The following is a 27,161-nucleotide window of genomic DNA, read 5'->3' on the forward strand; positions in this document are numbered from 1 at the left end:
CAGTATTTTTCTGGATGCTAATTCTGACTAGTCTCTTCATTCCTTGGCTCATCCTCTCTAGCCTTTTTAAAAATATTCTTAAGTTTCTCTTTCCTAGTGATCTGGAACATTCCCATTCTCTGTGAGCTCTTTAAAACACAACTGGCTCTGAGATTGATTAGCTCCCTGAATATTGAAGCACAAATTTCATGAGGCCTGGCTTGTTTGGATGCTTCTGTCTTACTCAAGTAGTAGCCTGTAGCTTTTTTTTTTGTCTTGCTATTTTGAGTTGTTGCCCCTTTCATTGGTGGTAAGCATAACTAGATGACTAAAAAAGCCTTTACAATAAAGGCAAAATAAAAGGTGTTACTTGATTCAACTTTTCTGGCAATATCTGTTGACATAATACTGTAGATCAGTATTGTAAAGAAATACTCAGGTTTTTAAAATATGATTATTGCTGATATTCAGTTTTAGAAGAGTGGTGAAATATTTTTGATCTACTTCAATCATCAGGTATTGAATACTTGAATCATCCGAGCTAGCCAAGTGTAACTGTCATAAGTTGTTTTCTAATTGGATGTTTAATTTCATATCACTAGATATCTGTCTTATAGAAAATAAGGATGAAGAGCATTAGTAATAAAGGCATAATGACCATGTTATTTTAAATTGATATTTACTCTGCAGTTAGAGGGTATCAGACTTCCCCACCCCCCTCCACCTCCCCCCCAAAAAAAGGGGGGAGGGGGGAGATCAAACTCAGTAGGTGGAAATACTTATCCAAATTTAGCAGTAGTTTAGGTTTCTATATAGTAAGTCAAATTTGTTTAACTGATATATAGTCCGCCTGAGTGTGGTGTTCTCTGTTCATTCATTGTTATGTCACTGTTTAAACATCTGGTGTTTTCGGTATATTTTGTGGTTTCAGTAAATATAGATGTATTAGAATTAGGATGAAAATGTTAAGTAGGGTTTTTCACTCCCAGTTACAACTGCTAGCAGTTATTGGAAAAATGCTAACAAGTGTGGAGAAAAAAGGCTTTTTGTTGGGCCCTTTTGTCTTCACAGTGAGCGTATCAAAAGGTTTCCAATTGCTATAGCTGTGTTTTATTAGAGCAAGAAAATACGACTGCAGGATGTGACAGATTAAAGTGGAGTATCCATGAGCAACCCCCTCATCTGTGCGGAGGTTGTCCTTTCTGCCTTTTAGCCTAGTAGGTAGTTCTAGGTGGTTTCCCGGTTGAATAAACTTCACAGTATCCCCTCTTGGACCTTAGGAAAATAGGGATTCCCACCCCCATCATCTCCTGAGGCTTGGCTGCTGCTTGCATACTCTGCGGGGTCTCCCAGTTGGCAGCTCTCCATTTGTGTACCCCATCTCTCCCAGTCTATCTGTACAAAAAGATGCTTGTTCTGCATGTTTCTCCAATTCTGACCATCCCAAATTATTTATTAAAATGGAATAATCTGACCCCTTGTCAGAGGATCCTACCTTATCCAGCATATAGTCAGTAGTTAGTCACAAGCAGGCTATCTTCCTCCTTGTTGGCTAGCCACGCCCTTTTTAATAGAACAAAAAATGCAGTACTTGCAGAGTGCGCTGTGAATATGCTAGCCAAACAACAACACCATCTGTCATAACATGTATAGCAGATAATAGGATGAATACTTCCCATTTTCTCATCAAAGGAAGGAGGATAGATGCTGAAATTTAATAAATCCATAGTTATTAAAAGCTTGAGCTGAGAAGGGTATGGCTTACTGGCCTTTAGGTCAGCCTTAGGAGGCATCAACTCCTCAGTCTCAATCGTGCCTCACTAAAACTTACTGAGAAGTGTAATACTCAAGTCATCTCACTTCCTTTCCTTGCTTTCTCTGCTTGTCATATGGATAAAAATAAATTTCCAGTGTTTTTTTAAGATTACTTAATGTTTGCAAAGCACCTTGACATTACAAGTGTTACATAATTGTTAAGTACAATTTATTATTCAAAGAATTGAGTTTTTCAGGTGCTGTTGGCAGAAACATTTTCTTTTAATCTATGGCCGTTTTTCCTCAGCGCTCCCCAGAATACACCAACTGCCAGTATCTATGCAAGCTCTGCTTAGTTCACATTGAAAATATCCAGGGAGCTCACAAGCATATTAAAGAAAAACGTCATAAGAAAAATATAATGGTAAGTTAACAAATAAAATTTTGACCTTTTTTTTTTTACTTTTTTTTCCTCCTGGTTTGTTTGTTTGTTTTGGGGTTTTGGATTTTTTCCCTAGGGTTTGGGTTTTTTGGGTGGGTGGGGTGGGTTTTTTGTTGTTTTCTTTTTTGTTTGTTTTAAACAAAAAAATCTTTTTGTTATGTGGTATGTTTTCTTTGGTCATCAGACTTCTAGTAACAGAAAGCAAGGTAACTTAGGTGAGAAACATATTTAGGTTTTGTTTCTTCCAAAATTAATATTGCTGATAACAAGACCTCCAGAGGCTGGAGGTGAGGTTGGGATGTTGGGATTTTCTTTTTTTTTTTCTCTCTTTTGTCTGACTTGGGAGATTTTTATCTACAGCCTTTCTGTGATGCATAAGCAGAGGGCATAGTGTGTCTAGACTAAAAAAGAGGGTCAAAACAGGGAGGGATTCAGTTCCTGAGTCACTCATCATCTCCCTGGGTTTATGTATGTGTTTAACATGAAAAGCAGTTCTAAGGTTTTTAAAGAGCAAAACAGTTTTCTTATCAGATGCCATGATATTACTGTTTGCTTTGCTTTAAAGAACTGTTATATGTATGAAATCCAGTAAGTGGTGCCAAAAATGCCAACCCATTTTTGTAATTGTTGATGAAGAGCTACAAATTCCCAAGTATATAGGGTTTTGTGATTCAGATGGTTAAAATTACTCTTCCTACACTGTTCCCCAAAATTCAGTCAATTACTTATTCTTGTTTCTATGTATTTCTTACCATATTTCTGTTTGTAATTAATGCTCTAATTCTGTCATATATGCAAGCCATTGCCTGGAAAACTCTGAATGCTGTAAATCCATTACATCTCAGAAAATAACGTTTTTGTATTATGTTCAGTTATTATTTGTAAAGGATTCTAGTTCTCATACCGTTTGCTAAATTGCATCATGGAAAAAAATAAAACGGCAACAAACCAGCTCTGTATTTGATATGGAAGTACTTTCATGCCATGCTTTTCGTCTGGGCACAGAGATAAGAATTGAGCAATGAGGTTTCTTTACCACTGAATGGAAATGCTAGAGGGCAGGGAGCAGTTTCAGTTTTTAACACTTGTCTTCAAATAGCTTTATGTTGTGTATCACAATACAGTGATAAGAGGTATGTAACTGTCTAAATGTTACTTCATAAAATACACCTATTTACAGCTCTATCTATGAGATACATGACTATCAAATAAGCTTAGCAGCACCTGTGGCTTCCCCCTGACAAAAGACCCTAAAGCAGTGACACTAAAAAAAAATGCAGTCCTTTAAAAATGCACATATTCTTTCTTACGCTAAATTTGTGCAGATAAGAACAGATTTCATTTAGTTGATGAATTTGTAAAACAAGTGATTGTTTTACAAAAGACTTGATCTGTCTGACATATTTCTTGCTTTTGGATTAAATTGATTATAATTTGATGCACTAATAATAGCATTTTCTGGCACCAGCTGTTTAGGCAGCAATGGGACTCAACTTATCAAAATTCCTTGGAGCTAGGAATAATTTTTCTGCCTCTGGTATCTTTCCTTCAAGTACAGTCCACCCTGAAAAAAAATCTATGTGACTCTGAAAAAGTTCCTCAGCTCAGTTACATTTATTATGTACGAACAATTATACCTTTTCATTTCCTTGGATGAATTCTGTTTCAGAACTGTCAGAAAATGTGGTTCAGGAATGTAACACAGCAGATTTCCTCCCCAGTTGCCAGCTGTGAAACAACATGTTCCCTTTCAAACACTGAGCATCTACTGTTATTTCTGTTAGCCACACTAGTACATCTGCCAGTTAGGCCCGGCAGAGTTCCTAAATTTGGAAGTGTTTAGTCAGGACACCATGTAAATAGAAGAACACAAACAGCAAAAAGGACATTCTAATATCATGCAATAGTATGAAATAAGCCTTTTCTCTTAAAATATCAGTTTTCACTTTTATCATCCAACAATTATTCAGGAAAAACAAGAAGAAAATGAGCTGCGTGCCCTCCCACCCCCCTCTTCTGCACAGTTGGCTGCTCTGAGTTTTACACTCATCGAGGCAGCAAATGAGCAAGGCATATCAGATGATGACTTCAGAATTCGTCAAGAAATTGTAAATGAGATGGAGAAAATTATTCAACAGCCCTTACCAGGTATTCATAGTCTCCATTTCCTTTATATTAAGAACAAACAAAATATTTCTATTTCTTTATTTTTATACAGATTTTGATACCTTCATTAATGGTGAATTAATGCATTTGGGGATAAATTATCTTTGTATTATACAATACTAATATGTACTGGCATTTTAATACAAACTGGCAGGTGATTTAAAAGGAGCTAAAATACCTACAAAAACAGGAAAATATGGTTGTGCTTATTTTTGCTTTTATCTGGTACATGTTTATTGAAGATATTGGTCCTCTTTAAAGTGATGATTTCTGATAAAGATTCAGGGCATGAAATATTTTCTTCCTGGCTGTGTTTAAAGGCTCAGCCACTGATGATCTCCTTCAGGCTTTAGTCCTACAAACCTTTCCACCTATACCTTATCTAGCATTATTGAATATCTGTGGCTGTTATAGTAGAGGTTCCCCACCCCTGCCAAGTGCACTTAATTAGACTAAGTATAGCAGGGGGGGAAAATGAGGAGGAGTTTGAAATTTATATTTTTTCTTTTCCCTACTGATCCTTTTGTTGTTTATAACATCTCTCAGGGCAGATAAAAGTTGCCTGAGGCAAATTTTTAATTGTTTTAGGGGGAAAAAAAAATTAGACCCCAGCTATGAGTGATTTTACTAAGCATATGAGACATTTTCAATACTTAATTGTGATCTGAAATATCTGCAGGTACTAGTCAGTAACTGGTCATTAAAATCAACAAGGGTTGCTGTTTAACAGGTGTTTCTTCTCATGTGTATTTATGGTTAATGGGCTCTAAAATGAGGAGAGGGGTACTCTGAGATCAACTATAGCTTTCCAAAGTCTCTGGAATTGTCTTAAATAGGTCAAAATATTACATTTACTTAACTACGTATAAATATCATACCTTATTTGCCTTTTTCTTGAGTGCTTTGTATTGATGAAAAATAAGAATCATTTAGGAAAAAAGTCTGAGTAGGTTAAATGCTTAGTTTTTTGCTTCAGTGGGTCAATAAAGTTCATTAAAATTATCTGGATAAGTTGAATGGTGGTCTTTGCCCACCTCCCCCTTCAGAAGTACAGTATGTTGGTTCAATAGGACATGTAAAACATCCAAATCCAATTTATAGAACTGTTGGAAAATAAAATAAGTAATATAACAATAAAATAATCTTTGACATTTGCTTCTTTGCATTGATTTCCCATCGTCTTCTATAGTTAATATACTGGGAGTTTGAGAGCTGATTTTTGGAGCTACAGTAATGTTGACATTATGTTAACAATGTTTTTCAGTGAATCTGAACAGAAAAAAGTATTCATCTCTGACAGAAAATAAGTTTTCAAACTTTTTATTTAATCTATATTGAAACTGGGTTGATATTCTATACTGTCCTTTTATTTCAGAAATATCTTCCCTTTGCTCTATAAAAACACAATAGAAAGGTTTTGTTTGTTTGCTGCAGGGTGATCAGCGTTAGTTTTAGGAGCTGTATTAGAGTATATGCTTAAACTAAGGTGCTGAACAGAACAAGGGGCTTATAGGGTAGAGGTTTGCTAATCTGTTTGCTCTATAATATTGCCATATGTGGCTGCTAGTGCAAACTTCTGTTCCGACACACTGAGTTTTCCACTGGTAGTATATTAGCATAGGACAAAACAAAGGAAATTACTACTTTTACATAAATACTCATGAAAGTGACTGTTAGTGTTACTCGGCTGTCTGACTTGTTTGGATTGATGAGCTGAAGTGGAGGTGTAGTAGTAGTGGAGGGGGAGTCTGTAGTAGTAAATGATGATTTGTTATTCCCCTTTTCAAAGCCCACTCTGTTTTAGTGAATGTGTTTTCCTGAGTTGTAAGTTAGGAAAAAATTACTTGATGCACAGTGTAGAAAACATGGGGTGTTATGGCGTGATTTTCCTCCTGAGCTCGCATTAGAACTATGCAAAAATTCTCACTACTCTGAAAAGCCATTGGAAGTAATTACAACTTGTTTGTTTATTTACCATACAGAAATTCCTTTTGAGAGGGCTAGTTTGTAAGCACTTGAAAATAGAGGAAGGTTTGTTTGAAGCTGTGTATGTCCAAGATCTTTCTCTTTTAAGAATTATTTGGTTACCATTTGGTTGGAGAGCTTGGTCAGAACACAAAGGTACTAAGAAAAAATACAAGAAGAATGCTTTTCACTGTGAGGCTGATTGAACACTGGCACAGGCTGCCTAGAGAGGCTGTGGACTCTCCATCCTTGAAGTTTTTTTCAAAACCCAACTGGACACAGTTCTGGGCAACCTGCTCTAGGTGACCCTGCTTGAGCAGGGTGTTGGGCTTGGAAAGGATGAGAATAGTCTCAACTTTCAGCTGACATAAATACGTCAGGACCCTAATACATATTACAGCAAAGTTTTCATCTACAAAAATTAATGTCATGAAGTGGGATAAATTATTGTTTATGGAGTGGAATGACATTTCTCATATTATTAGTGAATATTACTTTCTAAACAGTTTAGATCTGTTGTACATCTTTGCAGTTAAGGAACTATATTAACTATAAAAACACTAAATAGATTCTGATCTTTGTGTCTTGGATTATAATGAATTTACGTTTTATATGCATTTTTTGTAATGTGTTGTGCACAGGAACTTGCTAATGTAATTAACAGGTGGTAGCACATATGAACTTTTTTTGTGACAAAAGTGTATGAGGCAACAAAGAATTTTATAATTGGCTAGCTTCTTAACTACATCTTGATTTCACTGCAGCAAAGCTGGTAAATAAAATCCTGCACTGAGATGGTGACAGTTATTACTATTTAATATTTAATTTTATATTAAGAACAAACAAAACCGAAGCTGCATTGCAAAAATACTTTAAAACAGCTGCAAAAATTTTGGACATTTGGTAATTACGCTATTTAAATTATCCCTTTTCCTGTGATATTGTGTTATGGAAATGACTAGCCTTCACAGCAGCGAGAAAGTGATTCAGTATTCATTAATCTGGGAGTATCCCTTGGGAGGTATGGTATCTAAAGCAAGTTATGCATCATCCATTAAATAATAATTTGTTTGCTAGCTGTTAAATAATTATGTTTCTCTTTCTTCTAGACTGTTCGCTGAGGATGTATGGCTCCTGTTTAACTAGATTTGCTTTTAAGACCAGCGATATTAACATTGATATCAAATTCCCACCTAAGGTGCGTAGATATTATTTTGCACTAAGACTGTTTTTTTCAATCAAGGCCATCAACATTTATTTCTACTCCGTTGCCTTCATCTTCTATTGGAGCATACGGTGTTAGAATAGCACAAAGCATATAATCTTTGATTTGGTGTCAGGTGTGCTATGAATCCAGTGGATTAAGTTTCCCTTGCTTATTAGATAACTTTAATTCTGTTGGTTTTGGTTTGGTTGGTAAGGTTGTTGTTTTTTTCTTTACAATCTTACGTTAACCTGTTTTTTTAATAATTTTTTTGAGTAAGCATTGAAGCAGTATTAAAATCTTTGACTCTGGGTAGGTGTGTGTTTGTGTGCTCGTGATTCAGACAGTAAAATCTTGTAGGTCTTCATTCCCCCTACCCTGCCTTTTAAAGGTGGGGCTAAAAGTGGCAATTATCCTTTTTATGTTTTAGTTACTTGCAAGTAGGTGTCACATCCCAGTTTACAGTTTCCTGTGGTATAAAATCCCTGCAAAGCAGTATAACTTGCCTTTTAACATTGAAGTTGTTGATTCATGTTTAGTGTGTGATATTAGCAGCATGTTCTTGTTAGAGGCACGATGGCTGAGCTTGGTCTTTTTTTGACTGTATGTGTTGCAGTGGAATTCAAGATACCTGTTTTGGTTACACACTTACACATCACATTTTGAAATGACACTGCAGTTAGGAAGCAAAACTGAGTAATTTCTCAAACAATTGCATGTGGAGTGTACCATGGCACTTTTTCACAAAGGCTCAAAGGTGGTACTAATTTTTAGCTTTTTTTTGAATTATTAACAGCTTATCTTTGCAACACCACTTAGAAAAGGAAACATGTTTTAAAATTATAAACTCTAGAAACCTGTAGGAAAGTACTGACATTAAATATTTTTTTGTGTGTTCCTAGTGGCATATGTTGACATTGAAATTGTTGAATATATGGCAAGTGTTTTGTTCTAATTTTATGGAGTCTGTTAATATGGAACTAGAACAGAAGTATTAACTAAAAAAGCTGTAGGCTAAAAGAAAGCTGGCTAACTTTTTTACTAGTACCCATTTTCATGGTGTGGACAGATACAGTTAACTTTTCTATTAATACTGACACACGGTTTCACTTTTGTGAAAGAACATACTGTTACCAGTTGTGCAAACTAAGTAGTTTTTAAAAGAGTGTAAAATAAAATAAGTTAGTCTGAATAATGTAACTTGCTCTATTTTTGTCGTTTTAGATGAGTCAACCAGATGTTCTGATACAGGTGCTTGAAATCTTGAAGAACAGTGGTGAGTTTTAGTTGCATCTCACGCCTATTAATTAACATTATAACTGCTGTTCAGTTGGTTTTGTGCTTAATTTTTCTGTAAACTTTTCAACCAAAGTATCTGAGCGATTTTTATGAATGTGATTTTTATGAATACCAGTGCTTGTGCGAGAGATGAGAACCTGCAGCAGGAGAATGGCAGCCCAGGTAGTCCAGTTCAGATTGCCAAAATTTGCGGTAATAGTGTTATATGCCAGGTTGAAAAGTATTTAACTTTGTAGGAGAAATCCTGAGTAGAAAACCCAAAAGCCACTCTCCATTTGCATATGAACATCAGTGAGAACTATTACAAGACTTCTGAAACTTGTAGCCTCCTTGTTGTGTCAGAAGGTCATCTAACCCTGTAATTGGCACATCTTGAGCCAAGTGACACAAGTAACGTTGCATTTCTGATCCTTCAGGAAGTTTTGATAGGTCAGCTCCATAAGTGGTTCTCAAACTATCCTGATGATTTGTCAGAGATTTAACCTTGTGTCTTTCAAATGTTATAAAGACAAAAGGTTCTAAAAGAGATATCGGTCCAGTTTCCTGACAGGGTGGGGTTCTTTTGTTTTGTGTGTGTTTGGTTTTTTTGTAGTTCCCCACCCTCCCCCCTTGCTGGCTGTGTGATACTGATGGTGAGCATCAAAAGTAACCAGAAAAATACTGCTTACTGGTAGCTACACAGCACTTAATTTGAGTTGTTTTGTAAAAGCATGATATAAATGTAATAGTTTTAAAGACACAGTTGGGAAAACTGTAGAAGACTTTCATACATAATGTTTTTTTTTCCCTTGCTTAGCTATCTACTCAGATGTGGAGTCAGATTTCCATGCCAAAGTTCCTGTTGTCTTTTGCAGAGATGTTAAAAGGTACCATTTCTACTATGCTAGTTCATAACAGCTGCTTGTCTGCACTCCTGACAGGAAGTGTTACTGCAGCATTTAGCTAACATTCATGTTAAAGGGGAATTGCTCATACATGAAAATACAATCTAAAAAAAAAAAAAGCTTAACTTTGTTTTTGTGGCTCATAGAGCTCATTAGTTGTAGGAGTCTGAGAATATCAGTTCTACTTTTAGTTAAATAGGGGAAAAATGGAATGGTTATCAGTTGATACTTAAAATTTCTGCTAGCGGTTTAATCCAAGGTTTTAAAAACGTTTTATAAGATACGCATTGCCAGTAAGGACACATAATCTGACAATTTCAGTAAATTCCTAAGAAGTAGCAACTTCCAATATGAAATGCAGTTGCTATATGATGTCCACATTGCTTTGACTGGCTAGAGGTATGTGATTGAAACGCCGGGGAAGTAAATGCATGAAGGGTGGCCATATCTTTCCCTGTGTTTGGAGATTATGCAAATGCCTTGTAAGTACTAAGAGAATAGAAATAATCATTCTGAGACACAAACGGAAAGTTTTTAGACCATATGTTTTGTGGATTTACCAAATCTTAATATGCAGCAGCCTTGGGAGGTTTGTTTATTTATTTATTTGGTATGTGGAAGATATGCATGGAGTTTGAGTTGCGCTAAGATTGCAGTGTTAAGTAATGGCAGAACTTAGAGCAAATTCTTAATGCTGTTTTTTATGTTTAGCTGTAATGAACTTCTGTAAGTTCTAGATCCAACTGGTGAGTTAATAGTAAAGAATATGTGATTATATTCTGTAGCTTTTGTTTAAAAGTTCAGGTTCTTACACAGGGAGACACTGATGCATGTTTTTATTCTGGTGGGTGTGATGCCCTACCTACCCCCTGCTCCAAGCATCCTCTGTATACACAAGGTGATAACTCTTCTTATCTGTTTTACGTTTGTAATTACAGTGGTTTGACATGTAAAGTAAGTGCTAGAAATGATGTGGCTTGCCTTACAACTGACCTGCTGGCTGCACTTGGTAAACTGGAGCCTGTCCTTATTCCCTTGGTTTTGGCGTTCCGCTACTGGGCTAGAGTAAGTTTATAAATATTGAGGATAATTATATGTTTATGTCCTGGTTTTGAGTACTGAATACAATGTAATAGCTTTAATATATTTGTAGAGAAGAACTTCATGCCACTACTTCACCTCTTATCTTAACAGGCCACAATGAGACTGAAGATTTTGGTGTGTAACTGTAAAATATTTATATGAAGCTTTCACTACTCTGTTACCAAGTTACTAAACCAGTTCCTTAAAACTAGTTAACTGATCCTTGAAAACCAGTTCAACAGAACAGTCAGGTCTTGCAAACTTTCTGCGATTGAGGTCACATTGAAAAAAGTTAGCTCGATCGAAAAAGGGTACTTCTTACAAATGTCAATGCTGATCCCAGGAACCAAGTTAAAATGTTCACAGCCAGCATTTAACTGTCTTGCAGCTGAGTCCTGAAACTGCTGCCAGGCTATACTTGACTTAAAATGTCTCGGCTTTACTGAAAAATCAGTTGCATGGTATTATTATTGTTGCTTGATTTAGCAAGGTGTCTTTACAAAAAATTCTGTTTTACAACGTATAAGGAGCCGCAGTAGAAACTACAAAGAACTGTTCAATGTCTTATATATTTATTACATCTCTGAGTTCCCATAGAAGTGATCAGTATCAGATTGCAGCCAGATGCATAGAATCCCCATCTCCATACGTGAGATATTGCACAATAACAAAACCCTGATAGCTGACTGAAATTCTAGATAGGAACATAAATGTGTCCCACAATCACAAAATGTGATGAAACTGAAGAGAATAACATATAATAAAAGGCACTGTATGAATTACTGTAATTTGCATTCTGTCTGTATGTGGCATGGCATGGTAACTGCAGTTTGAGATTAAGGATTTTCTGTTTCACTGTAGTGTGTATCTCACATTTCTTTAATATTTGTCCTTTTATAATAGATTTTAAATTAAAATGCTGATGTTACATCGTAAAAGAAATTATGTATTCTCTTACAGCTCTGTCACATTGACTGTCAGGCTGAAGGTGGGATTCCCTCATATTCCTTTGCCTTAATGGTGATATTTTTTCTTCAACAAAGAAAACCACGTATTTTACCATCTTATTTGGGCAATTGGGTAAGTGCTTTGGTAATATAGTAACCTTACTGTTAAACTATTTCTGTTAAACTATACTGTTAAACACTATTTCTGTGTTTTGCAAGGTCATAAAATGCTCAGAATTTGATCGCTTAAGAAATTTGTAAATAAAACGCATTAGTACTTAATCCTCCCACAGTTGATGCCTGATGATTCTGATGACTTTTTAAAAAAGGCATCTGCTATAGCCTGTGCAATCGTGTCATACTGTGTTTTGGAGAAAAGGCAAATATTTTCTTCTTTATTTCTCTGACATCAGTTATTCTTGAGGGGAATAAATATCACAATTGTTCGTGTTACCTTTAGTGAAAACTTCTGGTTGTATGTATTTTATACATACTATACATATACTTTAATTGTTGTTAGATTGAAGGCTTTGATTCAAAGAGGCCAGATGACTACCAGCTGAAAGGTATAGAAGAAGAGGAGTTTGTACGGTGGGAGTACAAACCACCACCAAATGGTGCAGCAAAAAACTCCGTTGGAGCGGAAAGTAAGACTAAAGTTGAACAACAAAAAGGTGGTGGTAAAAAGGTAACAAGCTCAGAAGTGGACAACCAAAGTAATGCAAAGGAGAAACACGGCAACGTAAGTCTTGGCTTTATTGCATTGAAAACCATATTCTATCTCTTAGCCCTGTTTTTTATCTTTAAACACAAATATTGGATGGAACCAGGAAAAAAATGGGAATTTTAATTTCTTATTGCAGTTGAGCATTCTTGTCCATGTGTTTCAGTCTCTCTTAGCATTCAAAACCCCTCACCAAGTTTCACTGGGGCAACTGTGGTTGGAACTGTTGAAGTTTTACACACTGGAATTTGCTTTGGAGGAATATGTCATCAGCATACGGGTACAAGAACTCTTAACCAGAGAGAATAAAAACTGGCCTAAAAGGCGAATAGCCATTGAAGGTAGGATAATACCCTTTTCTAGTTCTGTAGTCATCATGCATTATTATCTTTATTTAACTAATACTTAGAGGTCTGTCACAAGAAGTCTGGACAATAAACTAAATGACTAATTGGAGGAGAAAGTAGATTATTTTAGTATATTTTGTGAGCTATTTAGTCTATTTAAAAACGAACTTTCTGCTTACTACTACTTTTTGCAAATCTGGTCCTTGAAGTACAAGGTGTAAATTTGTTTTTCTTACCATTCTGTTCTTATCTCTGTTTCATTCTTTCTATAAGCTATTACTAAAAAGGAATAAATAATTCTGATATTATTAATCTTCATCACCTCTAACTGCATTTCCAAAAACCACAATGTGTTTTGAGTGTTACTAGCTATTGGTTTGCTTCCTCTGACTAATGCAGACTGAGCAGAGAGCTTAGCTCTGATCAGTCAACTGGAGAAAAGCCATTGTCATGGTTTCACCGCAGCTGGCAACTAAGCACCACACAGCTGCTCGCTCATTCCCTGTATTATCAACACTGTTTCCAGCACAAATCCAAAACAGAGCCCCATACCAGCTACTGTGGAGAAAATTAACTCTATCCCAGCCAAAACCAGCACATTCTCCACCCCTTATTCCATACCATTTATGTCGTCATGCTCAGGTTTCACGCTATCCAATACATTTTCATTAAGCACCACCACCCTTCCCATCCTTTGATATAGTACACAGATATCATTCCCTTAGTCTATGGACCACCCCATGGAGTGTCCGTAAATGTTCACTGAGTTCATTCAGTCCACGACTTTGGGCTCCATCTGTTGTGGTGGTTCCTCAGGGCAGCAGAGGCGGTGTGTTGTGTGGAGTTCCTGGGCACCAAAGCTGGCTCAGGTTGGGTCACTGCTGCACTTGCAGTGCTTCTTGTAAGGCTTGTCCTCCTGTGGTTGAGGTGGTTCCTGCTATAGTAATTCCTGTAACATGCAACTCAATTCACAGGTTACAACAGTTTAAAGGTATTTCCATTACAATCTCCCTTGCTCCAGTGTGGCCTTACACACAGCCACAGTCCCTTCAGAAGTAAACCTGCGCCAACATGGCCTTAGGCTTGGCTGCAGTCTCTCCAGGGGTGTACCTGCTCTGTCATGGGCTTATCCATGGCCATGGTGCTCCAGCATGACCTCAGGCACAGCTGCAGCATAGACTTAACCCACAGCCACAGATGCTCTGGGGTTTACCTCCTCCAGGGCCGACATATCCTTGGGCCACAGTCCTTTCAGAGGTACACAGCTGCTGCAGCACAGACGTAACCACAGCCACAGATCCTTTGAGATGTCCCTGATCCCACATGGACTCATCCACAGGTCACAGTCCATTTGACCTGAGTTCACGCTGGAGCTCCAGCCTGTCCAGTGCAGCAGCACAGAAGCAGCAGCGATGCCCTGGCCACCTGCCAGGCCAGGCACGTGGCCATTGATGTTATCAAAATGTTCTCAGACGCAGCAGAGTCAGATGAAAAGCAGCACAGCAATACAGCAAGCAGTGAAAGCAAGAAGCAGCCACTAACTAGCACTAGACTCTAATATACAGTAAGGCAAGCAAGCCCCATGGCAAGCACAGAAGCCTGCTGATTAGTAGCTGAACAGCAATAACAGTAATAAATTCGATCTAGCACACTGCAGTCAAATCTGTTCTTATCTCAAACCCTCCAAGCCCCACATTGGACACCAAACAGGACTGTCATGGTCTAACTCCTGGTGGGATGGGGGAGAATATTGGAAGAGTGAAAGTGAGAAAACTTGTGGGTTGAGATGAAGACAGTTTAATAGGTAAAGCAAAAACTGCACACACAAGCAAAGCAAAACAAGGAGTTCATTCACTCCTTCCCATGGGCAGGCAGGTGCTCAGCCGTCTCCAGGAAAGCAGGGCTCCATCATGCGTAATGGTTACTTGGGAAGACAAAATGCCATCACTCCAAACATCCCCCTGCCTTCTTCCCCCAGCTTTATATATTGAGCATGGCGTCATATGGTGTGGGATATCCCTTGGGTCAGTTGGGGTCAGTTGTCCTGGCTGTGTTCCCTCCCAGCTTCTTGTGCACCTCCAGCCCACTCGCTGGTGGTTGGGGGGTGAGAAGCAGAAAAGGCCTTGACTCTGTGTAAGTCCTGCTCAGCGATAACTAAAATGTTCCCATATTATCAACGCTGATTCTAGCATAAATCCAAAACACAGCCCCATACTAGCTACTGTGGAGAAAATTAACGCTATCCCAGCCAAAACCAGCATACCCATCAAAGTAACCACCCCTCCAGCCCCTCATTGTCCCTTTCCCTGTTGGTAGTATTTCCATACTGTGAAACTGAGTGGCATGTCATAGGCTATGCTTCAGGGCCTCAGTATCCTGCTAAGGGAAGTGCTTTTTTTTCATGGAGTGAGACCATATGAATTTGATGATAATGCATACCCTGACTTACTTATGTTGGGGAGAAAAAGAAAATTATTTTGTCTATTACTTCATAACTGGAAGACATCTTTACTCTGTTCCTCAACTCAGAAAGCCATGTAAACAGTACTTAAAAGGGAAAGTCATAAAGTAATTAATAGCATTCTAAATTGGCCTTAAAAATAGAAAAATTGGGTATTTAAGGAAGGTTAAGAAACCATTTTAAGGTGATATTTTTATAAAAGTATAAATAACAAATTTTGGATGCTTTCTAGAGATGTTAATGAAGTAGCTTTTCTGTAACACACATGAGGTGATGGAGAGGACAAGGAGAAATAGGTCAGAGAGTATCATAAAGGCAGAGAATGAGTTAATAAAGGTATGTTGAATGACATTAAGGTAGAAGAAGAGTAAGAATGCAAAGTAAAAAGGAGAAAAGCAAAGAATTGTTGAGGCACATGTTGAGTAGTGGGTCTTGAGATCACTCCTGTGGCTTTAATTTCCTCTCCTAATTCTTTTATTCAGTCACTTTTAGCTAGAGAGTTTTAAAACTGTGTTTATTCAGCATGCAGCAATAAAATCTGTGAGATGAAAGGGCAAATTATTGAGGAAGAAACAGGAAATAATTTCAACATACAGATTGTATTCTAGTTCTGATACCTGCTATTGTTGGTCTTTTTGTATTGTTTTTGTTTGTTTTGTGATTTTTTTTTAATGTTAAGTTTATAACTGAAATTATGAAGTAACAGAATCTCAGTTTGATACTATCTTCCCAGGCAAACTTATAGCAACTATGCAAGTGCTCTTTTTACTTGGAAAACATGTTTGATCTAGAAATCGCTAGGAAGGACTAAGAATGAAACCTGGTGAGATTGCTTCATATAATCCTTATAACCTAATGTTACTTGTAGAGAAATTAATTTCTTATGGGAAATGCAAATCCTTCTTCAGTTAAGGAAAACGGTTCAGGCAGGTTTACGTTTATTTTGCCTTCATATGTTTATTTTAATTTCTAGTTTAGAGATTGACCATAATATAATGGTACAATATATCCGTGGTTTTCTTTTTAATTAACACTATTTTGAATGGTTTATAGTAGCCAATCATTCATGGACAGACGCATGTTGTGTTTTGTATGGAAGAAGTCCAAAAAACCTGGTGGGCCCTTCGTTCTCTAAATATATCCAAATACAATTCTGGATTATATTGTAACTCTCTTTTTAACTGCCATGTGATAACTTAGGTATTTCAGCTGCATCAGTGAAATGTAGGAACTAAAGATTACTAATTAAATTGTCCTTTTTCTTCCTAGATCCTTTTGCACTAAAGAGGAATGTTGCACGAAGTCTAAATAGCCAGATGGTATTTGAGTACATCCTGGAGCGATTTAGGACAGCGTATAAATATTTTGCATGTCCACAAAGTAAAGATGGGATTAAATCCAAGCCAGATACCAAGAAAAAAGAAAAAGGCAAAATGAATAATAAGAAATCCACAAGATCTGAAGAGCCTGTAGCCAACTGTTGCCTTCTACAAGGGGAAAAAGTAGTAGATAAACAAAATAGAGGAAGTGGATGTAACATACCAGAGAATGAACTTGAATGTAATGAAGCGGTAGAAGCTGTAGCCAAAAGATGTACTTGCAAGAACACAGACTCTTTGCTACCTTCAACATTGGACTCTAGTTACGAAGACAAAGACGCTTTATCCCTTATTTCTAATGAATGCTGTGAATTAAAGCAAAAATCACTTAAAGAGGGGGATGATCTAGAAATTTCAGTTTGTATAACTGAAGGTGAGCTAAGCCACCATTGTAACTGCAGTGAACATCAGCCCTATGACACAAATTCTAGTAATGAATTTTCGGATGCCGAAAGTAGACAGAGTTTGATAACAGAGTCTTCTCAGAAGAATAAGTGCACTGGCACACCAGCTACCTCGCCCAACTGCAAAGCAATGGTGGAAGCTCATGATCTCAAAGATGAAGGCAGACTCTCTACAGAAGAAATGCATTATGTATTTGATAAGTTCATTTTGACTTCAGGAAAGGTAAGCTGTGTATTTGAGCAGTTCTGGTCATGTATCAGTGGGCTGTTGCTTTTAAATCTCTAAAACTAAGGGTGGATGGTGACGGGATTCTTCCAGTGATCGTTTCAGTCTCTGTTATGAATGGTAGCTCTAGCATTTTTAGAGTACCAGTTATTCAGGACCAGAAAACACCAAATATGTATGCCATTTGGACGGGATGGTCTGTTGCCCCCATCTTATGCAAAACTTCCTGATTTCCACAAAAAAAACCCACCAAACCTGGGTTTTGGTTTTTGGTTGCTTTGTGGTTTGTTTTTTTTGCCCCCTTCCTCTCCTACTTTCATGTAGAATTTCCAGGTACTCATATGCACTGTGGGAACTAAACGCAGCCTGTTGAGGGGTGGTGTTCTGTTCTTTGTAGAGACTCTGTTGCTGTTCAGATGCTAAATGTTCTTGGTTGCATGGACTTACATGGAAATGTTAGGTCTGTTGAACTATCTTAAAAATAAAATTGTGTTTGTGCACCTTGCTTCTTCCGCCCCCACCCAAGCCACCAACTATAGTATGCAGCATCTGCAAACGGGATGGACATTCCAAAAACGACTGCCCAGAGGATTTCAAGAAAATTGATCTAAAACCACTACCACCAATGACAGACAGATTTCGGGAAATACTTGATATAGTGTGTAAAAGGTGTTTTGGTAAGTTGGAAGCATGTTTGTACTCCACTGTAAACCAAACTGTAATCTGGAAAAAGTAAAAACTTTAGCGTTAAATTATTTATTCCAGTAAATTCAGTGGGAAGAATGTCTTCCAGGTACCCTAGGCTACAAATTCACCAATATTTTTATTTTCATATAACCCATGGTTGTGATACCAAATTTTTATAACAGGTTTGAGAAACTAATACTGTGCAGGATATTTCACTGGGTTTGTAAAAAGTTGCTAGTGTTCCCAGAAATTAGGCTCTGGGCAAAACTAGTTTTTGTGTTTGACAGATCCTATGGCTGCTTTTGGAAAAAGTCCCTTTTGGGTGCTGTGGTGGGTTAACCTTGGCTGGATGCCAGGTGCCCACCAAGCCACTCTGTGTTTGAATAACTGAAGAAAAATCAGACATCTGAAATAAAATCCTAACCACTCTAATGATATCACAAAAAAGAAAAACACATACTCAAGGAAGGTAGATCTAACAATAAAAAAAAAAAGGTAACTAATACTTTTAAATAGCTGAAAAAGATTTTTGAAGTAGTTGAATGTCATATCTGACTGTGTTTTAACCTGTTTTTACTTAGATGAATTATCCCCTCCTTTATCTGAGCAACAAAACAGAGAACAAATTCTGGCAAGTTTGGAAAGATTTATTCGAAAAGAGTATAATGGTATGTAACAGTAGGTAGTGATTCTTGATAATGCTTTCTTCATTCATGTTGTCTAGAGCATGAAGATGTAATTTGTCTTGTTATCACTCATTTTCCTTGCTTAAAGCAGTGGCATCTCTTTTCCCTCTCTATGTAAAGCTGTCTTGCAGACCTCTAAACTGAACATCCTTCAGTGTTCTTCCATGGAAATGTCCCTAGAGTGGAGGAAGAGCTGCAAGAGTAATAATGCAGATACAGGACCATGGCAGTCAGGAAAAAAAGAAAGTTTTACTGGGTCCTGGCCAACTATTTTGTTGCCTAGTCATCAGTGTTAAGTATCTTAGAAATCTTAATGAGTTTGTTATCTTCACATCCCTTTTATAAAATAAGCAAAAGTATCTTACTACAGTGATGGAAGTCAAGGCACAGAGATGCAAGGTGATTTTTTGCAGATGTTGTAAAACAGTGCTAGAGCCAGGTACCAAACCCAGGTCTCCTGAATTCCAGTCCATTGCTTTACACAGAAGGCCATCCGTTCTGCTGTAGCTGGCCTGTGATCAAGGAACTGTGAATTGCACTTCCATCCACCAGCTGTGCCCTCTACCTACTGGCAGCAGCTGAGGATTGAGACCTGTTACAGAACCTTGAAAGACTTAGGATTTCCAATTCTATAAAGGTTAGGAGAAAGCTGTGAATAGGTGTTTTTTATATATATATATCCTAGCTTTGATTTCAGTTTAACAGATAAATATATTCTTTTCAGTTAGGAAGAAACTGCTTCCTCTCAGTTACATAATTTTGCTTTCCTTTACAAGAATGAAAATACATTATAATATTGTGTTTAAAACAAAAATGTAAGCAAAACAATTGGGAAAGAATGTTCCATGAAGTATATTAATCTTATTGCTTGTATCTTCTTGAACAGTTTGCTATGGTTACAGAAACTTTACTGATTGACCAAATTTACCTAGTCACAGGAAAAATACGCAACCTAGATAAAGTATGAATGGAACCAGAAATATTGCTTGGACTACCTTAAAAGTAGCTCTGTCTTATTGGTGGGGTAAAGCTGTACTGGTGACTGGGTTTCCACATTATTTTGATTTATTTAAAACAGGAAGGTGCAGTGGCATACCACAAAACATTGCACCACATTGAGAGATGCCAATTAATGGTTATAGTAACTCTGTAACATACCTCACTCATAAAAATGATGTGGGCTTTATCCTGCCTTGCTTTCTAGAAATAATTTTTAAAGCATTGTGCTTCCTCCTTTATCAAAGGTGAAGTCTTAGAAGTGATGATAAGCTCTCTCCTAAAGCTTATTTTTCATGTGCACTTATACATCTCAGTTAAGCAATATTCCATAGTAAGCACTTCCCATTCAACCATAAAAGAATTTATCTTTTCTTGGTCTACTCTTTTAATCAGACAAAGCCAGGCTTTGCTTGTTTGGCTCTTCAAAGAATGGATTTGGATTTCGGGACAGTGATCTAGATATCTGCATGACTTTGGAAGGCCATGAAAATGCAGAGGTAAGAGTTCTGAAACTGATAAAATTTACTCTTCTTTAAGGTTTTTTTTTTTTAATTCTATTAAGATTCTGTCCACAGAAAAGGTAGAATTTTGCTATGAGCACATTGGCTTGTTGCACTCTGCACAGCTTAAGCAAGATATGGCCTATTTTCCTTTTAATTCCCTTTAGGCCCACATTTAGTGTACTGTAGATGTCCACATAGAGAATATGAGTCAACAGTTTACATAAATTCATGTGCTGGTGTATTGCTTACTACTTTTATATGTAGACTTTTCCTCTACAAAATATATGTTTGATAGTAAATATGCTTGTTGAGATAGGATCCATATTTCAACACTGAAGCTGTGATATTTGTTTTTCCTAGAAATTAAACTGTAAAGAAATAATAGAAGGTTTGGCAAAAGTTCTTAAGAAGCATCCAGGTAGGTGTTTTAAACTATTACTTGTTTTGTATCTACATTTACTATATATGTAGTTAATGGAAATGTTTTATGTACTAAAGTGTTGCTTCCCCAGGTTTGAGAAACATCTTGCCTATAACAACAGCCAAAGTGCCTATAGTAAAATTTGAACACAAACGAAGTTGCTTAGAAGGAGATATCAGTTTATACAATACACTGGTAAGCGTCTGTTTGTGTTTGGTGTTGTGTTTGAAGAAAACTTTTCATTCATTGTAACCCACTCAAATAATCATTTGAGGGAATAATTTTGAAACCAGAATTAAAATGATTTTGTGTGTTTGGGTTTTTTTCCTACATTATTTAAATTTAGTGGCCCACACCCTCAGCCCAATCCAAGTAGCTGTATAACTTGATGGCAGAGCAGCATCGCAGCACACAAAGCATTTTTGTGAATGCTCCTGAAGAGCTGTTAGTGCCACATTCACCATGGCGTTTCTGCCATCGTGGATAGTACATCTCACCCCAGCTTACATCTAGCACCATGAAATTGCATGATTTCTTATGTAATGGGCTCATACTCACCTGTGAATAAAGAGGCAATTTGAGGAATTTGTTCTAATGTGAGTCATCTTACGGACTTACTTCTTTGCTGGTGTTTTCCAGAGTTCTTATTGTTACTGCATTAAAACTGTCCTGATTACACCTTTCAGTTATGTTTTTTTGGGGAATGTTGCATGAATTTTATGGAATATTGTTGTGATTTTTTTTGCCCTCCAATAGCATTAAGCATCATCTGTGCTTGAACTGCAGACTGTACTATAATTAACCATAATTTACATTGAACTACCTGTTTGATTTTGCCTTCCACCACCCTTTTCCCAGGCGCAGCATAACACAAGAATGCTGGCTACATATGCAGCTATTGATCCTAGAGTGCAGTATCTGGGCTATACAATGAAAGTTTTTGCAAAGGTAATATAAAAAGAAGGTGCTTATTTGTATAATGCAGTGTTTTCTGGTACAGCCACTGAATTTACCTTTTGCTAATACCAAGTGGAAAGGGGACAGTAGAATGCTATTAATATGAAGTGCGCTTTCTTAAGCTGAATATGCTCCATCTGATTGTTTGGGTCAGAATCAACTTCTTTACTCCTGGTATCTTCTGCTGTCTGTTGAAAGATTTCTGTCTAAGAGGAAACTGATGAAAGGAAAACTTTTTTTTTTTAAATTTCAGACCAAAAACTGGAAGAAATGGTAACTGTAAGATGTAGGGGCATGTGGTTGTGCATGGGCTTCCCAGGTATAGGACCAGCCCAGAGATTACTACAACTTTCTTCTGCCCTACTTGCCTTGTTTTACTTACTATAAAAGTCAGGAGTCAGTATGGGTTGATGAATGCCTGAGTCTCTCTTTGATGTGCCTAGGGCATACACTTGACTTTGAGTTTGGAAATATCAAATACCAAATCTGCTGCATCTTTTTGTTACGATATTCTAACAACGTGTTATACTGTACAGCCTTTGATAATTAAATGTGTTTCTTTTTATTCAAGCTGTACTATTAAATATACTCCCCTGACACATCCAAAGAAAGCTTAGTGCAACAGGGGCAAATAAGGCACGGGTTATAGAGTGTGTGTCATGCTACCAGATGTTAATGTAAAAAATTACATCAAGATGAAAAAATAACTTTGTTCCAGAATGGAATGCAGATGTTAATTATCCTGTGACATAGGTTATGACATGATCATTGTACTTTGACATAGTCACCACGTCTAGTAATTTTTTTTTTGGTGTAGTCACAGTAGTATGGAATATTGCCCTGTCTCTTCTGTGTCCAGATGAAAAATGCCTTGTGTTGATAATTTTTTTTTTGTAGTATTGAATATTATTGTGCACTTTCTGAAAATCTTACTGTAAAGACCAAGTTTCCAAGTTGTGGGACATACAGTCTTGAATGTGTATGTATGGAGGTGACTCCATAGCTATACAAATACTTTGTGTTTAAGCAAAATGCTTCCTCCTCGGTTGGGTTGTCAGAAAAAGACATGAACAGCTGTCACTGCTGTTGCTAATGTGAAAGTAATTTGTGAATCCCTGTTTTTTTCCAGACCTAGGAGTTTAAAAGTGTGTTGTTTGTTATGTCACATGCTTGAAGCAAAGGGTAGCTTAGAAGCAGGTGCTGTAGAAAGGTTAAACTGTAATAAGGTACTTAGGCATAGTAAAGTAATTCACTGCTGTTTGTTTTAAGCTGTGTTGTGCAGGCTGGACCGTGGTTTAATTAGGTGCGTGTATGTATGTTAGCAAAATGCTGGGTATTGCCTGAGTTGCCAGTATGACATGGAAATACTTACCTATTAATTAATTATTTAAAAGGGGGTAACCAAAACAATAAGGAATTGTAGAAGCAGCTCTAGTAACATGAGTTCAGGAAAATTAAGTTTTACAGTATTTGAAACCTAGACATGAGATGTGGAGGTTTTTTTGGTATTTATGTTCTGGGGGCTTTGATTTTTTTTTTTCCCAGTTTGGCACTTTATAAACTAAAAAAGAATATTTTGACTATGAGAAGCTTTTCTGTTTGTAGTCAAATTTTGCTGTGGATTTGCCAGATAGAACTTGACTCTAAGGACATATATTTCTTCATGCTTCACAAAAAAATTTTTAGTTATAAGATTAATGTATTTTGTGTTACTGGTGGGGTTTCTGTTTGCTCTCTGACATAGCTGTTAGTCTTGAATGATAAAATGTTAATTCAGTGTTTGGTTTAAAATTTTTTTTTTTCAGCGCTGCGATATTGGTGATGCATCCCGTGGTAGTCTGTCTTCGTATGCCTATATTCTTATGGTTTTGTACTTTCTACAGCAGAGAAATCCACCAGTTATTCCAGTTCTTCAGGAGGTAGGTTTTCAGAAGAAAGGCTATGACAATAGATGCACTGTTTCTTCAAGCCAAATATGAGAAGTCTGGGTTTTTAGTATCAGGTGGATGAATGAAATATGGGGCCCTTCTGCATTAGCCTGTTCCTAACTCCTGCTTGGTTTTAGTGGGTAAAACTTATCAGGAAAATTACAACAAAATTGGGAATCTGTTCTGCTGTTACATTTACTTTGGGATTTTGGTCTTACGATGATATTTATATGCTGAACAGGATAGAAAAAAAAATTGGCAGGTGGTATGGAGAGAAGGGAATTGTAATTATGAGACTTCGCCAGATGCTCTTAAGATGTGAGTCCAGCTCTTCCATCAGTTATTGTCAGAAACATTATTTATTGCTCAACACCTTATCTGTAAGAGAAAAAGTTTATTTTATGATTTGATATGGGGGAAGGGGAAGATAACTAATGCTTTGGTACAACTTTAAAGATATTATTTTACATGTGCCAGGAAACTTTCTTAATAAAGTAACATTCTGTACCTCCATTGCATGGGTGGGACAATATAATTAGTCAGCTATCTTACCTCTTCCTGGATACATTCTGGAACTCCCAAGCACTTCTGAAAATTATCCCTTTCTGACTTTTTTGTTGTCTGCATGCAAGAGGAAAATTGGCTTAAGCGCCACAGTTGAGAATTACACTTCCTTGTTGATAGTTTAGTAGTGGTTGGGGGTTGTTACTTTATTGCTACCCTGAGAGTGCATTTAAGTAACAGTGGAATTTCCCCTTGGCTTTGCTAAAGTCAAAATGTAATAGGAGTCATATAAAGTCTCCATAGAGATTTTGTGGGCAAGAGGGATGTTGGAATCTTGATGAGGTAATTCAGTCGTGTTTTCTTAGTTGCAAAGAACAAGGAAAATAAAATACTCAAAGCATTTGAGAGAGGTTGTAACAATAATGCAAAACAACTTTCAGGCTTCTCACCAATGGGAAATTCTGCCTGTAAAAGATGTAATTGTTAAAATGGAAAGATTTATATTTTTGTATTATTTCTTACCATCAAAACTGCAAGTCTTTTATGGTGATTTTGAATTAGAGTGGTAACTGTGTCCCTTTCTATTTCGGCAGATATTTGATGGAAAACAGATTCCACAAAGAATGGTGGATGGATGGAATGCCTTTTTCTTTGATGACATGGAAGAATTGGTAATATTCTAATTCCAGAAGAGTCACTAAAACTTACAGCATGTTTTTCTGGGAAAGTAATACATTTCTAACAGTGTAATATATAAATGTAGTAGTTAAAAATCCATATCCATATTATTATAACTTCCCCAATGAGTCCCATTTTGCTGAAATGAGTGTATGTTTTTTCTTGATGCATTTAAAATAATTTCTAAATAATATAAATCAGGAAAAATACTTTTTACTCTTAATAAACAGTCCAGGATTGAGGAAGTGTTAACTGTAGTGATTTAACCTTACTTTAACCAAGTAAAACTGTTCATTTTAGACAAACTCATAATTAGGAGAGGTAGTTCAGGAAGAGAAGTACTTTAGTAACTGTAGCTGAGTAAATTTTGTCTTCCATTGCATGCAGAAGAAGCGTCTGCCTTCTCTTGGAAAGAACACCGAATCACTTGGAGAACTCTGGCTAGGGTTGCTGCGATTCTACACTGAAGAATTTGACTTCAAGGAATATGTGATCAGCATCCGGCAGAAGAAACTGTTAACTACATTTGAGAAGCAGTGGACATCCAAATGTATTGCCATCGAAGGTACTTAACTGCTGAATTTTTGTTCCGTTAATGAGGGAGTGATGAATGCTGTTGCTTGAGGATGTTCTCCTTGTAGCACAGGATCTCTATGTGAGGAAACTGCCATCAGTGTTTGAAAAAAGTGTTGTTTGCGAGTCCTACAGCTTACAAAATGAGGGGGGATTAGACTCCTAACTTCTACTATATGTCAATAACTTGCTCTTAGTTATGGTTAGTCACATTTTTAAAACACCCAGCATTGCTTTGCTATCATCTACCCTGTGAGTGCATTTAAAATTGAATTATCTGAGTTAAACTAAAAAATAATTGTTGCACTATATTTCTTCCATTTACTAATTTCTTTTTCTCCCTTCTTTACACAGATCCTTTTGACTTGAATCATAATCTCGGTGCTGGAGTCTCTAGGAAAAGTAAGCTATTCATGTCTACTAATGATTAATGGTAACTAATTTCTAAAGTGTTGTGCCTTTTCTGTTGTTTTCCAATAACTTTATCTTTCTTCAATAGTGACCAATTTCATAATGAAGGCATTTATCAATGGGAGAAAATTATTTGGTACCCCATTCTACCCAACTGTTGGAAGAGAAGCTGTAAGTTTTCATAGTTTTTAGTGTGTTTTTCACTTTTCTTCATCCACTGGATTGATGCATCCAAAGCAAATCTTTTGTATGTATTTATCAATTTGGTATGACAATGTATGTAATTATACATCATCTGCCTAAAATGTATACCTTAGTATTGGGCTCCTGCAATGTAAAATTCACAGGAGTAGTTGGGTGGGTGATGAATATTTTTGCCCGGTTTGGGGAAAGTAAGCTTGTTCTGGTTTTTGTTTTTTATAAAACTTTTCATTGTGTGACTTTAAGTATTGCAGAAAACTGCAAAATCACCTATAAAACCCAGAAACAGCTTTAGAAACTTTACTAGCTATTCATGTATCTAAAGAAAACAGACTCATGAGATGTTACATTCTGCTTATTTTTCCAGTTAGCAGGGAGGGTAAGGATTGACAACCAACTTTTTTGGTTTTTTTAATCAGTTGACCTTCAGAATTTGTATAGTGAGTCAGGGTCAGGAATGTGTTCCTGCAATGTCATATTAGAAAAGTACTCCTCTGTGCTACAGGGTCCAGTTGCTGATGCGTAAGAGAGCGCTATATTTTTTATATGAGCAAATAAATCAGCTGGAATTAATATTTTTAACATTTACTTAGAAAGGTGTTTTCTAAGACAGTTTAGAGGACTGTTCTCCCAATGGCTTTCAATAGGGTTTTTGTTTCTAAGGGATTTTGAAAATCTTTTGAAAGCTTTTGTTTCCCCTCATCCTTCCCTGTCTTCTCTTTTTCCATTTGCTTACTTCATCTGTGTTTTTTCTGAGTTTGTATTAAATGTTCTTTGATGCAATGACTGTGTTCTGTTTTGTGCTGTGCCTAATGAAATAGGACCTGTTTTTATTGGGGCTTTTGAGTACTACTGTGATACAAATAATAATGAATTACAGTGTGGATGTAGTTATCTGTAACTGACAAATATGCAAGTGTATGTAATAAATATTATTGCTAATTATTTTTTAAACTGCTTGCATACATGTTCAACACAAGGCTATAGTGCTTCTGGAAAGCATATACAGTGTGTTTGTTTACGTGGTCGTTTGTGTTGTTCTGCCTCATCTCAGATTTTTCACTGAACGTTTTACATGAGGATAAAAGGCGAGACAGAAAGTGGCCTTAGCATGCAAATGAGCTGTCTCTCATGTGAAGGAAATAATGCCAATAGTATTACATAGCATTTTATTTCTCAAAAATGCTCAACAAAGGAGTTGTTCTTGATCTCCTTCCTAAGCCAGTGCCCCATGTTGCAGCTTAGAGGTACAGAGGAGACTGTAGCAAAAAGGTTCAGTGAATTACCTGTCTACAGTAGGTCTCTGTTCCTGAGTTGGGGTTGGTACATTTCTACTGATACTTCTACT

General features: G+C 36.8%; 1 protein-coding gene across 3 annotated transcripts in view; it reads left to right on the forward strand.

The window, feature by feature from the left end:
* TUT4 (terminal uridylyl transferase 4) overlaps positions 1-27,161 on the forward strand; it is a 50,879-nt gene that overhangs the window by 13,061 nt on the left and 10,657 nt on the right. For all 3 annotated transcript variants that reach the window (XM_075097613.1, XM_075097615.1, XM_075097614.1), the window contains exons 4-24: positions 2,042-2,158; positions 4,147-4,324; positions 7,417-7,505; positions 8,736-8,787; positions 9,607-9,676; positions 10,633-10,759; positions 11,738-11,857; positions 12,245-12,466; positions 12,615-12,789; positions 16,526-17,262; positions 17,792-17,942; positions 18,534-18,620; positions 20,031-20,134; positions 20,501-20,558; positions 20,653-20,756; positions 21,420-21,509; positions 23,324-23,437; positions 24,544-24,621; positions 25,016-25,193; positions 25,556-25,603; positions 25,701-25,783. In XM_075097613.1, coding sequence (XP_074953714.1) covers positions 2,042-2,158; positions 4,147-4,324; positions 7,417-7,505; positions 8,736-8,787; positions 9,607-9,676; positions 10,633-10,759; positions 11,738-11,857; positions 12,245-12,466; positions 12,615-12,789; positions 16,526-17,262; positions 17,792-17,942; positions 18,534-18,620; positions 20,031-20,134; positions 20,501-20,558; positions 20,653-20,756; positions 21,420-21,509; positions 23,324-23,437; positions 24,544-24,621; positions 25,016-25,193; positions 25,556-25,603; positions 25,701-25,783 — 2,982 coding nt within the window. The remainder of the gene's footprint in view (positions 1-2,041; positions 2,159-4,146; positions 4,325-7,416; positions 7,506-8,735; positions 8,788-9,606; positions 9,677-10,632; positions 10,760-11,737; positions 11,858-12,244; positions 12,467-12,614; positions 12,790-16,525; positions 17,263-17,791; positions 17,943-18,533; positions 18,621-20,030; positions 20,135-20,500; positions 20,559-20,652; positions 20,757-21,419; positions 21,510-23,323; positions 23,438-24,543; positions 24,622-25,015; positions 25,194-25,555; positions 25,604-25,700; positions 25,784-27,161) is intronic.

Source organism: Phalacrocorax aristotelis, chromosome 6, assembly GCF_949628215.1.
Source record: "Phalacrocorax aristotelis chromosome 6, bGulAri2.1, whole genome shotgun sequence".
Classification (NCBI taxonomy): domain Eukaryota; kingdom Metazoa; phylum Chordata; class Aves; order Suliformes; family Phalacrocoracidae; genus Phalacrocorax; species Phalacrocorax aristotelis.